The 14,212-nt window shown below is 34.4% G+C and overlaps 1 protein-coding gene across 3 annotated transcripts in view; it reads left to right on the plus strand.

Annotated features, from left to right (window-relative positions):
* The window catches only part of SPRED1 (sprouty related EVH1 domain containing 1), a 117,972-nt gene extending 105,140 nt beyond the window's left edge, over positions 1-12,832 (plus strand). For 2 of the 3 annotated variants that reach the window (XM_045822555.1, XM_045822554.1), the window contains 2 exons: positions 5,126-5,227; positions 7,649-12,832. In XM_045822555.1, the coding sequence (XP_045678511.1) occupies positions 5,126-5,227; positions 7,649-8,299 (753 nt within the window). In that variant the 3' untranslated portion in view covers positions 8,300-12,832. The remainder of the gene's footprint in view (positions 1-5,125; positions 5,228-7,648) is intronic. The other variant, XM_045822556.1, reaches the window with a different exon arrangement.
* The last annotated feature ends 1,380 nt before the right edge of the window (positions 12,833-14,212 follow it).

Below are 14,212 nucleotides of genomic sequence, written 5' to 3' on the forward strand. Positions count from 1 at the left end.
GTGTAGAGCATCTTTTCAAGATGTCTGTGTATCTTCCTTGGTGATGTGTCTGATGAGATCTTTGGCCCATTTTTGAATCAGATTGATTGATTTCTTGTTGGATTTTTTAAGAGTTCTTTGTATATTTTGGATAAAAGTCCTTTATTGGATATATTTTACAAATATTTTCTCCCAGTGTGTGTCTTGTCATCTAATTCTCTTGACATATTTTACAGAACAGAAATTTTAAATTTTAGTGAAATCCATTTTATTTTTTTCCACCGAATAGTATGTTTTTTATTTTAATCTTTACTGTATTTTTTCCATTACCATTTTTTATATCCTTTGTTGTCCATGTCCATGAGCCCCTTTTCCTTTCTGCTCAATCCCTCCAGCCCCTAATATCCCCATCCCCACTAGCCATCATCTGCTGTCTATGAGTCTGTCTCTATTTTCCTTGTCAGTTCAATTTGTTTATTAGACTCCACATATGAGTGAAATCATATGGAATTTGTCTTCCTGTGACTGGCTTATCCATTTTATCATTTATTTCTTTCATGTATCAACATTATTGACCTTGTATTCTACAACTTTGCTATAATCACTTACTAGTTTCAGGAGTTATTTTGTCAATTCTTTTGTATTTTTTACATAAGCGATGTTACTTATGAATAAAAGCAGTTTTATTTCTTTCCTAAAACTATATCTTTATTTTCTTACTGCATTAGCTAGAAATTTACTATGATGTTTGAAAGGAGTGATGAGAAGGGACATTCAAGTTTCTCACCATTAATTTTGATGTTAGTAATTTTTTTGTAGATATTCTTTATAAGCCAAGGAAATTCTCTACTATCCCTGGATTACTGGGAGTTGTTATCATGAATGGGTGTTGGATTTTGTCCCATTCTTTTTCTCTTATCTGCTGATAAGGTCACGTGATTTATTTTTTTTTACTTTGTTGATGGATTACATTAATTGGGTTTTTTTCTTTAATATTGAACCAGCCTTGTATAGACTAGGATAAATCCCATGTTGTCGTGGTGTATAATTCTTTTTATACACTGTTGAATTTAACTTGCTAATATTTTGTTGAGGATTTTTTGCATCAATGCTTCTTTGAGGTACTGGTCTGTAGTATTGTGGCTTTTGTTTTGTTTTGTTTTGTTACAGTGTTTTTGTCTGGTTTTAGTATTAGGGTAATGTTGGCTCATAGAATGAGTTAGGAAGTATTGGAAAGTATTTGGATCCTGTTTGGATCTTCTGTAGGAGACTGTAGAAAACTGGTATAATTTATTTTCTTAACTGTTTGGTAGAATTCACCAGTGAATCCTTCTGGATCTGGTACAATTTTTAAAGGGTATTGCTTCAACTTCTTTAATAGATACAGGCCTATTCATATTGTCTGTTGAGTTTTGGCACATAGTGCCTTTCAAGGAATCAATTTCATCTAGGCTATCAAATTTGTGGGTATAGAGTTGTTCGTAATATTCTTTTATTATCCTTTTAATTTCTGTGGGATCTGTAGTGATATTTCCTCTTTCATTACTGATATTAGTAATCTGTCCTCTTTTTCTTAGGTAGCCAGACTGGATAAAGCCTTTTCAATTTTGTTGATCTTTTCAAAGAACTAGCTTTTTAGTTCATTAGTACTCTTTTGATTTCTATTCTTATTCTTTTCCTTTTATTTTGGATTTAATCTTTTTCTGCTTTGCTAAGGTTAACATTACTAATTTTAGTAACTTAACATTACTAATTTTAGATGTTTCTTCTTTTCTAATTATATGCATTCAGTACTGTCAGTTTCTCTCTAAGCATTTGTTTCACCATATCCCACAAAATTTGATAAGTTTTTATTCCATTTAGTAAAAAAAAATACCTTTTAATTTCTTTTGAGATTTCTTTTTGACCCATGTGTTATTCAGAAGCATGTTATTTAATCTACACATATATTGGGATTTTAAAATCCCTTTCTGTTAGTCATTTCTAGATTAATTGCTTTGTAGTCTGAGAGCAAACATTGTATGAATTCATTATTTTTTTACATTTTGTTAAAAGTCTCGGTTTTGGCCCAGAATGGGATCTGTCTGGGTTAATGTTCCATGTGAGTTTGAGAATAATGTATATTCTGCTGTTGCTGGATGAAGTAGTCGTAGATGTCAGTTACATCCACTTGATTGATGGTGTTGAGTTCAGCTTTGTCCTTAGTGATTTTCTGCCTGTTGGACATCCAACTTCTGATACAGGGGTGTTGAAATCTCCATTGTGATAGTGGGTGCATCTTTGCCTCAGTAATTTGTCACTGTTTTGTTAAGCACATACAAGGATTGTTTTGTCTTCTTGGAGAATTGACCCCTTTATCCTTATGTAATGTCCTTCTTTGTTATCATTGTTAACTTCCCTTGCTTTGATGTCTATTCAGAAGTTAATACAACTACTCCTGCTTTCTTTTGATTAGTGTTAGTATGGTATATTCTCCATCCATAACTTTTATGTTATATATTTCTTTCTATTTATAGTGTGTCTCATATAGAGAACATATAGTTGGATATTTTTTATTCCCTCTGACAGTCTTTTAATTAGTATATATAGGCCATTAATGTTCAAAGTGATTATTGATATAATTAGTATAATCTCTATCAAATTTTCTACAGTTTTCTATTTGTTACCCTTAGTCTTATTCTACTTTTGTATTCCACTTTTCCCAAAGTATTTGGTGGATTTATAAAACATTTTATATGATTCCATTTTCTCTTCTTTTTCACATATCAGTTATACTTTTTTAAAACTTGTTAGTGGTTGGTCAACAGTTTACAATATACATTTATGATTAATTCATGTCCTTTTCAAGTAACACCAAACCACTTTACAGGTATGCAAGTTACCTTGTAACAAAATAATCCTCATCCCTCCTTCCCATCCCTTGTATCCTTGCTGTCATTTATTTTACTATGTATAAGCACATATGTATAAAATCATACATTATCAAATTACACTGTTACTATATTTTAGAAAAACTTTGTTAGATTAAGAAAAAGAAAAGGTTTTATTTTCAATTTTTTTGATGCTCTTCCATTCTTATCTAGATTTGAGTTTCTGGCCTATATTATTTTCCTTCTCTTTAAATTTAACATTTCTTGTATGGCAGGTCTATTGGCAACAAATTTCCTCCATTTTTATTTGCTTGAGAAAATCTTTATATCTCTCTCTTTTACTTTAAAAAATTTTTCAAAGATTTTATGTATTTACTTTTGTAGAAGGAGAGGAAGGGAGGGAGAAATACAGGGAGAGAAACATCAGTGTGGTAGAGATATATTGATCAATTGCTTCTCACTTGCCCCCAGTAAGGAACATGGCCTACAACCCAGGCATGTGCCCTGACAGGGAATTGAACCAGTGACCCCTCTGTTCACAGGCCACTGTTCACTACACGGAGCCACAGCGCCCATAGTATTCTCTCCTTTACTTTTGAAGGATAATTTCACAGATAATAGAATTCTAGGTTGGTGGCCTTTTTCTCTCAACACTTTATAATAATGTTTCATTCCACTGCCTTCTTACTTGCATGGTTTCTGAAGAGAAATCAGATGTAATTTTCATCTTTGCTCCTTTATGACTAAGGTATTTTTTTTCCTGACAACTTTCAAGATTTTTCCTTTATGTTTGATTTTTTTTTGTATAGTTTGAAAATATTATGCTTAGGTGCACTTATGGGGGCATTTATACTGCTTGGTCTTACCTGAGCTTCCTGGATCTGTGGTTAACATTAACTTAGATAAATTACCAGATATTATTATTGCAAATATTTCTTCAGTTCCATTCTTCTTCTGATACTTCTTTTTCACATGTTATACCTCTGTAGTCATCCCATGGTTCATTAATATTTTGTTCATTTCTTTCAATCTTTGTTCTCTTTGCCTTTCAGTTTTGGAGATACGTATTGATGTATTCCCAAGCTTAGAGATTCTTTTCTCAGCCATGTCCACTCTCCTAAGCTAGTCAAAGACATTCTTCATTTCTCTTAGTATTTTTGATCTTGAGCATTTCTCTTTGGTTCCTTGTTAGGATGTCCATCTCTGCTTTCTTTGCTTGTTTGTTCTTTTTTTTTTTTTATTTTATTTACTGACTTGAGAGAGAGAAAGAAAAACATTGATTTGCTCTTCTGCCCATTTATGCATTTATTGGTTGACTCTTATATGTGCCCTGACTGGGGATCAAACTCACCACCTTAGCCTATCAGGATGACACTCTAACCAACTGAGCTACCTGTTCATTTGTTCTTTCATGCTGTTTACTTTATCCATTAGAGCCCTTAGCATATTAATGATAGTTTTAAATTCCTGGTCTGACAATTCCAACATCCCTGTCATGTCTGGTTTTGATGCTTGCTCTGTCACTTCAAATTCAGCTTTCTTTTCCTTTTTTTAAATAGCTTGACGTGATGTACTGGATAAAAGGAACTCTTGTAAATAGTAATGTAGTTACTCCTTTTAGTAATTTAGGGCCAAATGTAGAGCTCCTTGCCCCCAGTTAAAGAGTAGTTACATTTACACAGTCCTAAAATTACATTTGGCCTTTGGGAGGCAACTGAGAGGCTGATATGGCCCCCGACGAAAATGAGTTTGACACCCCTGCCATATAGCATTTAACTCTCGAAGTTTTCCACACTGAGCCTCCAGCAATTCATCAATTACAATTCAGCTTTTCCTACCCCAGCACTGGTTTCCATGGCATTTATCACTCATGAGTCTGCTCTGTTAAGCTATTACTACACTTACTCTCCTGTCTGTCTCTCCTATGTGGAAACAATGGTTAGCCCTGCCTATGGACCCCAAGGAAAGAAAAGTTGTTTTGTTTTGTTTTGTTTTTCCTGTTCAGCTTCTTTTTTTTTTTAACTTGTTAGGACAGAGTAGCAACTTTCAAGTTCTTTACATGCAGAACCAGAAAACAGAATTCTGTATTACTTTTTAAATTAAATTTTAAATGTATAAGGAAAGACCTAAGTTTATGTAATAAATAGGATGGCTCAACATTTTGAAAAACTTCACTACTAATAGGTAATATAATTTTGGAATATATACTATATATAGTTTTATTAAACATAGATATGCATTCTTTTGTCACTTAAGTAGAAATTGTTTTATTTTAGATAACGTTCAGTCATCCAAGCCTAGATATTCAGGGCAGAAGTATAGAATATGTACAGCGACAAATATCCAAGGAATGTGGAAGCCTAAAGTCCCAAAATAGGGTAAGTAATCTTAGTTTATCGTCTGATAAGGAATATAACTAATGAACATATAAGTGAAATTTTTCAGTCCTTCTAATTTATCACCAGATAAAACCAATAAGAATTATATATTGTTAATTTAACTGACTGCATTAATCTCTTCACCTTTAGCCCAGACCTGGCATTTTTTAGCCCCAATACCAAGTATCTGGGGAATAGATGTTTGCCCCGACCTGGGTCAGGTACTTGCTCATAGAGTAGTCACTGTGTCCAGGGACTGGGGTTAGGAGACACAAATACGACTTCTAGAAGGCCATATGATTTATCTTTAAAAGATTTACTTTGCTTCTTGGCCTCTAGGAGGTAGTCTGTCCAAAAGGAGTGGCAAGGGGGGTTGTGTAAATTTGTTGTGTACATGTATGTTTATTTGATGTGGTGCATTTTAAGTCATTTTCAGAGACTACATAGCCAAGATTTAAAAAGTATATGTCTTTGTGTTAGTTTGCTAGGGCTACCATAACGAAGTGTAACAAACCAGGTGGCTGAAACTACAGAAATTTATTTTCTTATGATGCTGGAAACTGGAAGTCTGTGATCAGGGTGTTAGCAGTTTGGTTTCTTCTGAGGCCTTGCTCTCCTTGGCTTGCAAGTGGCCACCTTCTTGTTGTATCCTCCCATTGCCTCAGTCCTTCCGAGCACATCCCAGTGTCTCTATGTGTCCAATTTCCTCTTCTTAAAAGTGCATCAGTCAGATTGAATTAGGGTTTATCCTAAGAGCCTTATTTGAATTGAATCACCTTTCTAAAGGCCCTATATCTAAATGTAGTCTCTTTTTGAAGCAGTGTACGTTGGGGTCTCAACATGGGGATTTAGGGAGGACACAATTCAATCCATAACATTTTGCCCTCTGGTCCCTCTAAATTCATGACTTTCTCATATGCAAAAATTCCCTCCATCACAGCAGCTCCAAAATTTAACCCATACCAGCGTCAACACTCAGTCCCAAAGAGTCGATGAGACTCAAGTGTCATCCTGAGACAAAATAGCTCTCTACCTGGGAACCTTTGAAACCAAAGAAGTTACCTGCTTCCAAAATATGATAGTGAGAAAGGAGTCACAGTTGTCTCAATAAAGTCCGAAACCTAGCATAGCAAATTTTATTTGCTTTTATGGCTCGAAAATAACCCTCTTGGGCTTAATGGTTTGTTCTCCAGGCAGATGTCTCCACACCCTTGGCCCTGGGCTTCTGGGCCAATAAGAAGTGACTCCATCCTATTGATCTGAGGAGACAGCCCCAACATTCCCAGTGCTTCCCTTAAAAAATAATGCATGTTAGTCTTGGCTGGTGTGGCTCAGTTGGTTGGAATGTTGTCCTGTGACCAAACGGTTGTGGGTTTGGTACCCTGTTGGTGTACATACCTGGGTTGCGGGTTCGATCTCCCATCAAGGCGCGTACAGGAGGCAATCAATCGATGCTTCTCTCTCACATCAATGTTTCTCTCTTTCTCTTCTCTCTTTAAAAGCCATGAAAAAGGTCCTTGGGTGAGGATTTAAAAAAAAATGATAATGCATGTTCTCAGCCAGATAGCTCTTATTTGCCAATTCTTGTAAGTTATAAAAACTATAATTCTGACAGCTTTGATTCACTTTCTCTCAACTGTGGTCCTGTGTAGATCCAACCTGCAGCGTTTCAGCCGAGATGGTTGGTAGGATCTGTGATTCCACATCTTTGGTATTCTCTTCAGAACATACTTACTTACAAGTTCTGCCCTCCACAAAACACTACAATACATCTACATCATTTACACTTTTTACTGCTTTATAACAAGGATCATCTCTCTGTCCAGTGTTATGTTCCTCATCTCCATTTGGGGTCTCACCCAGAAGTACCTTTAATGTCCATATTTATACCAACAGTCTCTTTAAGGCTTTCTGGGCTTTTTACAACATGTACCTCAAAACTCTTTCAGCCTCTACCCATTACCCAGTTCCAAAGCCATTTCCACATCTTCAGGTGTTTGTTACAGCAACACATTTTTTGATACCAAAATATGAGTCAGGGTTCTCCAGAGAAACAGATTCAATAAGATGTGTATATATACAGATTCGTGTAAGGCATTGGCTCATGTGATACTGAAGGTAGAGGTACATACCCAAAATCTACAGAGGGTAAGCTGTGAGGCTTGAGATGCAGATGCAGAGAAAAATTGCAGTCAGTCTTTGTTCTGTTAATTTGGATGAGGTTCACCTATGTCATGGAAGATAATTTTCATTTATCGTAGTCCACCAATTTAAATGTTAATCTCATCCAAGAAATATCTTTACATAAAACATTCAGAATAATGTTTGACCAAATATGTGGACACTGTGACCCAGCCAAGTAGATACATAAAATTCGCATTTACAGTCCTTATTGCATTTTTTCATTTCTTTCCTTTTCAGGTCCCTGTGAAATCAATCCGACATGTCAGCTTTCAAGATGAGGATGAGATTGTCAGAATAAACCCTCGCGATATCTTAATACGTCGCTATGCAGACTACAGACATCCTGACATGTGGAAAAATGACTTGGAGAGAGATGATACTGACTCCAATATTCAGTTTTCTAAACCAGACAATAAAAAATCAGACTATCTATACTCTTGTGAGGATGAGACTAAGTTAAGTTCACTCAAAGACTCTGTGGCACTTAAGACACAGCCTTCCTCATTAAAATCTAAGAAGTCAAAACGAAGAAAAGAAGATGGTGAACGTTCTCGCTGCGTATACTGCCAGGAAAGGTTTAATCATGAAGAAAATGGCAGGGGAAAATGTCAGGATGCTCCAGACCCTATTAAAAGATGCATATATCAAGTTAGTTGCATGCTCTGTGCTGAGAGCATGCTGTATCATTGTATGTCAGACTCAGAGGGAGATTTTTCTGATCCATGTTCATGTGACACTAGCGATGACAAGTTCTGCTTACGATGGTTAGCCCTAGTAGCTTTGTCTTTCATTGTACCATGTATGTGCTGCTACGTCCCTTTGAGAATGTGCCATCGTTGTGGTGAGGCATGTGGGTGTTGTGGTGGGAAACATAAAGCTGCTGGATGAAAGGATCCAGTGCCAAAATGAGCTTAAAATCTTTGTTTCCAGGAACTAGCTAACTTGGATTTGTGGACGCTTTTGGCAAGCAATATGAAATCTTGCCTGGTGTCGTAGGGGCCACACGTGCAGGAAGCAGAACTCATCAGTTCTTGGCATTTCACACATGCTAGCCATGCCTAACTTTTCCCTTGAGTGCATGGCACGTTTTGTTACAGGTTGTAAAAAGTATTTGTGAAGGGAAATCATTTCTGGTTATTGGCTATAAAAAGTGAGCCTAAAATATGATGCAACTAAGCGGGATTGATTTTTGGCATTTTTGTATATTTATGCATTAGGTGATGGGACTTTTAAAGGTTTGAATTCATTAAGATATGAACTAAAAGTGCACTAGGGGACAGCTGATTTCAGTCTAAGAAAAGTTAACATTTGGGAATTATAAGAAGTTAAACAAGTGCAACTAAACATTTATTGTTTTTTGAAAGCAGTTTTATGTATAAATAACAAATGTTTATATTTAACTAAATATAAGGTACGAATTATGACATATTAAACTTTTCTTCCCTTCCTAGTTCGGAAGTAGATGTACATATATCTACTGTCACATTCCATTATATTTTGGATATTTTACTCATCTAGTTAATAATGTTTTTATTACATGTGAATGATTTGATATTTTCACCCTCATTTTCCCTTTGGCTATGGTTTATATTGAGTTATGTCTGTACATTCTGGTAATCTAAAATTCTTAAAAATATTCTAATAGCCTTGAGTGACCAACTTTTTTTTAAAGCACAGATGTAATTGTCTAATGTTCTGATGGGAACATAACACTTATTTTTATATAAAAAGAGACTGAGTAAACATAGAAAAAAGGTTTTGGGGTTGTTGTTTTGTTTTTTGTGGTATTCAACCAGCAAGTTGTTTTCTTTCAGATTTTCCTCCTTCAAAAAAAATTATATTGCATTTACAAATATTTTACAAGGCAAAAAAGTGTAACTGGATAGTTTAGTGTAAGAGTTTTCTCCTAAGATCTCCATTTATCATTCCAGTAAACCAGAATTTGTTCAGCTGTGTTACTAATTTTTTGGCTTAATCCTCAGTCCTTATTATTCACATAATAATAATAGCTTTTATGTTAAAGTGTGTGCTAAGCTATCCCAGTATAATCCAACTTTGTGAATGAAATATCCTGTGCGTACAAATTTATTTCTTTTTCAGAGTATTGTATTAATGGATGTTTTATTTACAAAGTAGTTGGATAAATGTTCCAACAAATTGTTTGAAGTACTTTGGGATCAAATTCTCTCTCTCTTTTGTTTTTAAGTGTTAACATTTAAACTCTAATCAGGTAAGGGGTTCTTTAAAAACATTCCCTTAGAGGGATAAAGATGAGAACCATGCCTTTTTTTTTTTTAATGGCTTGTAGTTTCAGAAGTGATAAGCATTAAAATCACACTACCATTTGAAGCTCATGTTCTACACAAGTGTTTGTCATTCATGTATCATTCCTTTCACACTCACAGTTAAGCTTGTTACCTGTCTTTTGCCCCAGATCGAACTGAACAATGTATATAACACTGTCTGTAAAATACTTTTTTTAAGAAAGCATTTATATTTATATGACAGCTTGAACTGACAACATTGTGTGTATAGATCATCTTGAAGTATTATTTCACATTGAAAAGAAGAAAAATATATTGATAACTATAGATGTTATGAAGAAGAGGTTATTTCTAGTTTTGTACTAAAAATCAATTGGATGAACTAAATCCAAACATGACACATGACACAGTAGCAGCAGTTTTAAGTCTTATTTTTACTGTTTATATATTGGGGACACTGCTACACCAGATGATCTTCATCCCTGAAGTTTTCAGCTAAACTTGGTTACCTAGGATAGACTGTTAACTTTCAAAATTAATTTTTATTGGTGGAATGGAAATAATTGGTTTTCCTTGTGAATAATTTTCATATTTGTAAGTGTGGAGCTTATAATTCAGGTTTGAGCAAGGTGTGAATAACTGAAGAAAATAACTTGCTGGCTATATAGGAAATGCTGTGGAAGTGAACTATGTACATACTTCTAGGAAGAACAAATATAATAATCATTTCTCTGTTAAGCACTAATCGGTATAGTGCAACTCCTGGTTCTGTACTGTATTTTATATGCAACATATATGCTTTAATATTTTAATGTTTGTGCATTAATATTTTCAAATTGTTTTAACCACTTTGCTGCTAAGACTTTGCCGTCCTATCCCCATTTTTTCCTTTACAATTTTAAACAAGTTTCTTCATTAAAAACTATGGTGATAAAATGGTTTTTATTTCACCTTGGATCTTTATAATTAACACACCCAGTTTCCAAATTGGTCCAGAAGACTAACTAGTTAATATAATGTTATGTGAATGCCTATGTGGAAAGTTTTCTCTTGAGGAAATTACAATTATAATGTGAAAACTAATGGGTGGTTTAAATTTCTTGTTTTAAATGTATATAGGTATGTTCAGGGACATTTTCTCATTCTGCATACAGATTTGGCACTACTTAGTTGGCTTTTCCTTTAAAACCTTTCTCTGTTTTTAATCTGGTAGTATAAGCAAATGGCTAAACAAAATGGCCTAAGTAATAAATATTGAAAATGAAATCATCTTGATGGCATGATAAGAAACACCTTGGTCTGATGGCTTATTGTGTTCAGACCTGATTATTTGTAAATGATTTTTCTCCTGCCTTGAAGGTGGTGGGGGCCTGAGGCGAGGGAATCTTGATTTCTGAAGAAATGTGACGTATGGGACTTCAGCACCACCTACTGGATGATTTATAGGCCAAACGTGAGGTGGCAGTTGGGATCTGACAGGGTTCATCACCAGTAAAGGGCTATTTAAGTGGTGGCCACCGCCAAATGGAGAAAGCAGGAGTGGGAAATATCTTAAAAAAAAAAACAACTGTAAAAGGAATCTTTTCTCTAATGTGTCTTGTTGGTTGCTGAAAGATTTCAAGCACTTTTTTTCTTAAATATTCTGTATTAAAATATTTATTGATATTTGAAACTGGCAATCAAACTTAATTAATGGATATGCCGAAGCATTTATAGAACCAATTCCTTTAACTTGCTAAAGCCATTACCAAAATGGTATTTTTATTTTTCCTCCCATTGCTAGTCAGGGAGAACTTTTTTAAAAAAATAAACATCACCTGTATTACATCAAGACAATGTCAGAGGGAGTGTGTGTTTATGTCTCTGGGATGCTGGGGCAGGGGTTAAAATATAAAGGGGAAAACTTGAAACTACCTATTTTCATTGGCTATTCAGCAGTGCCTAATATGAACTTAATTCACAAATGCACTTTCAGTTCTTGTTATAGTGCCATCTGATAGGTAAGTCTTGCCTTTTCTTTTATTTTTCTCCCTCATTCAATTCCTATTGCCATTTAATTGAACACCACAAAGATAATTCTTAATATCCATATAAGTCATTGAAGTACAGGAAACAGTACTTTCCTCCAGATGCAACGAATCTTAAGGATGTTTCTTATGTTGACATTGGTTTTCAGTCTTATGATTGCACTTTAAGGTATGTGTTTAAGATTGGATTTTTAATTTTAGCCCAAAAAAGCATTACGCAGGTATAACATTTTTCTACATAAAACTTGAAACCTTAGTTACCTGAAAAACAAAATCTTGACTAAATATTCTCTTAATTTGACCTTCAGAATCACATTTGTAAATATAAAATAAAGCACTAGAAATTGCATCATTGTTGCACTTAAAAAAATGGTCTGTAAACCACGATAATCATGGCACCATAAGGTGTTTGCAGTAAATCAAAACATTTTTAAAAAATCACAACCTGAGGTGATTTATATAAACCAAAAAAAAGGGCTTTAAGGTATTAAGGTACTGTTTGCCTAGCAGCCAGGTGGTTATAAAACTTTCATATGCTTTCATTTACTGACGATGTTAGCCATTGTTTCTGAAAGCTCCTTAAATTGCATAAGTTGCTAGTTTTGAAATTTTTCAGAAGTAATCTAGTTGAAAAGCTTTTGTATTAAAGATACACGTAGATTTTTGTGAACATTGCCAGTGTGTAGTGTCATTTGCTTTACTCTTGACCTCAAAAGTGCCTCACTTGTATATTGCTTCCATTAAAAGCTTGACCGCATTCTTTCTAATAAGCAGTGAAGTATTGTTTAACTCATGTCATGATGTATCTCCGTAGATATAGTTGACTAGCTTGGTAGTTTTTGGGTATATAATGTAAATATGCATATATAAGTTTGTAACTGTTTTTGTTACATCATACCCATGTAATTGGACATATCAGATGATATCAAAGAACTTGTTTTAATTACCTGATTAAACCTATCATGAAATATAAAAGGACTTTCTCTGACTCTTCTAGACGATAACAAACTATCACATAAGAAATAATAATTGCCAGAGGAGAAAGCAATAGTAGAAATGGAAGCTTTTGATTATAATTTTAAAGGTATATTGTTAACTGAAAGTTCCAAATATAGTGATTTACATATTCATTCTTGATTGTATCCAGATTTTTTTTTAATAGCCTGTTACCTAATACATTATCAGCTTGGGAATAGGTTACAACTAAGTCTAGATTAACCAATTTAATTGATAGGTGGGACATTTTTTAACCTAATATTGCTACCAATTTGTGTGTGTGTCTCTTAGGAAGTTCCAAAGTGTGGTTTAACTTGTAAACAAAGATAGCCGGTGATCTAAATGAAAAATTATTGGGACAATACTCTCAAACCATAGTGTATTTCAACAACAGAAATGGATTACTATATTACACTTACATGTGTTTGAAAGTCAAGAATTAACTGTTTATACCTTAACTATGAACTATGAAATGTAATTTTGTGTTTATTCACAGGTTTTCAGAAATTTGCTTTATATTTACATCAAGTTAATACCCACAAGGAAGCAGGGCAGTTTTTACATCACAGAAATTGAAACTAGGGTTCCTGCTTGCTCATCAATATAGTTCATGAGCACAATGGTCCTTTAAAAAGTAAGTTTAACAACAAAAGCTAAAGTCAACTCATTTAAAATTAATTGCTCCTAAGATTTTTGAGCATCTTAAAATGATGCTCAAAAATATAATTCACAGAAAAGTCTAACTGCAAAGTCATAATTGAAATATTTTGTCCAGCAGTCTTTATTAATGTGCTTTAAATTATCACTATCAATCAATCCTCAAGTAACCCTGTAATGTATTATCCTCATTTTACTAAAGAGATTTAGGCTTCAAGAGGTTAATTAAAAAATATTTCCAAGATCATGTAAGAGGCACCAGGATTTGAGCCATAGTCTGCCCACTCCAAAGCTCATGTTATTAGTCACAATGCAGTTTTGCTTTTTGTTAACAAAAGTTACAGATGTACTTCATAGAATAAATGTTTTGTTAAAATGCAGTTTTTTTAATGAATAATTTTTATGGGAATAGTTTCTTAATTTGCACTCACATTTGTTTAAGTTCTGGCCCCACTTTTTATCTGTCTCACTAGGTTGGGCACCGTCCACTGTATGGCATGTGGAGATCCTTAACACTGGGAGAATAAAATTGGGATAATGCTTCACTAGGTGTCAGTTGTGTGCCGATCCAACAGAAAGCACTAAAGACATACACATAGTCCGATGTGTGGTATTGGTCATTTTGCCCAACTTGTAGTTTCCTGAATATTCTGAGTCAGAGGGATTCTTTTTCACCCAAGGGATGATACTCCCTCTCGAGGCAGTAGGGAAAAAGGTGTTCTCAAATGAGTCTTCTTGTTCAGCACTTTTCTTTTCAAACAGTCAGCCATTTGCATGTCAGTTACTCCACAAAGGCTGCGTTTGAACCAGAGTTGCATTTAGCATCAGGGCTACCTGCACATGTGTCAGAATGACTA

Source organism: Phyllostomus hastatus, unplaced genomic scaffold, assembly GCF_019186645.2.
Source record: "Phyllostomus hastatus isolate PE091 unplaced genomic scaffold, TTU_PhHast_1.1 phas_scaffold_501, whole genome shotgun sequence".
NCBI lineage: Eukaryota > Metazoa > Chordata > Mammalia > Chiroptera > Phyllostomidae > Phyllostomus > Phyllostomus hastatus.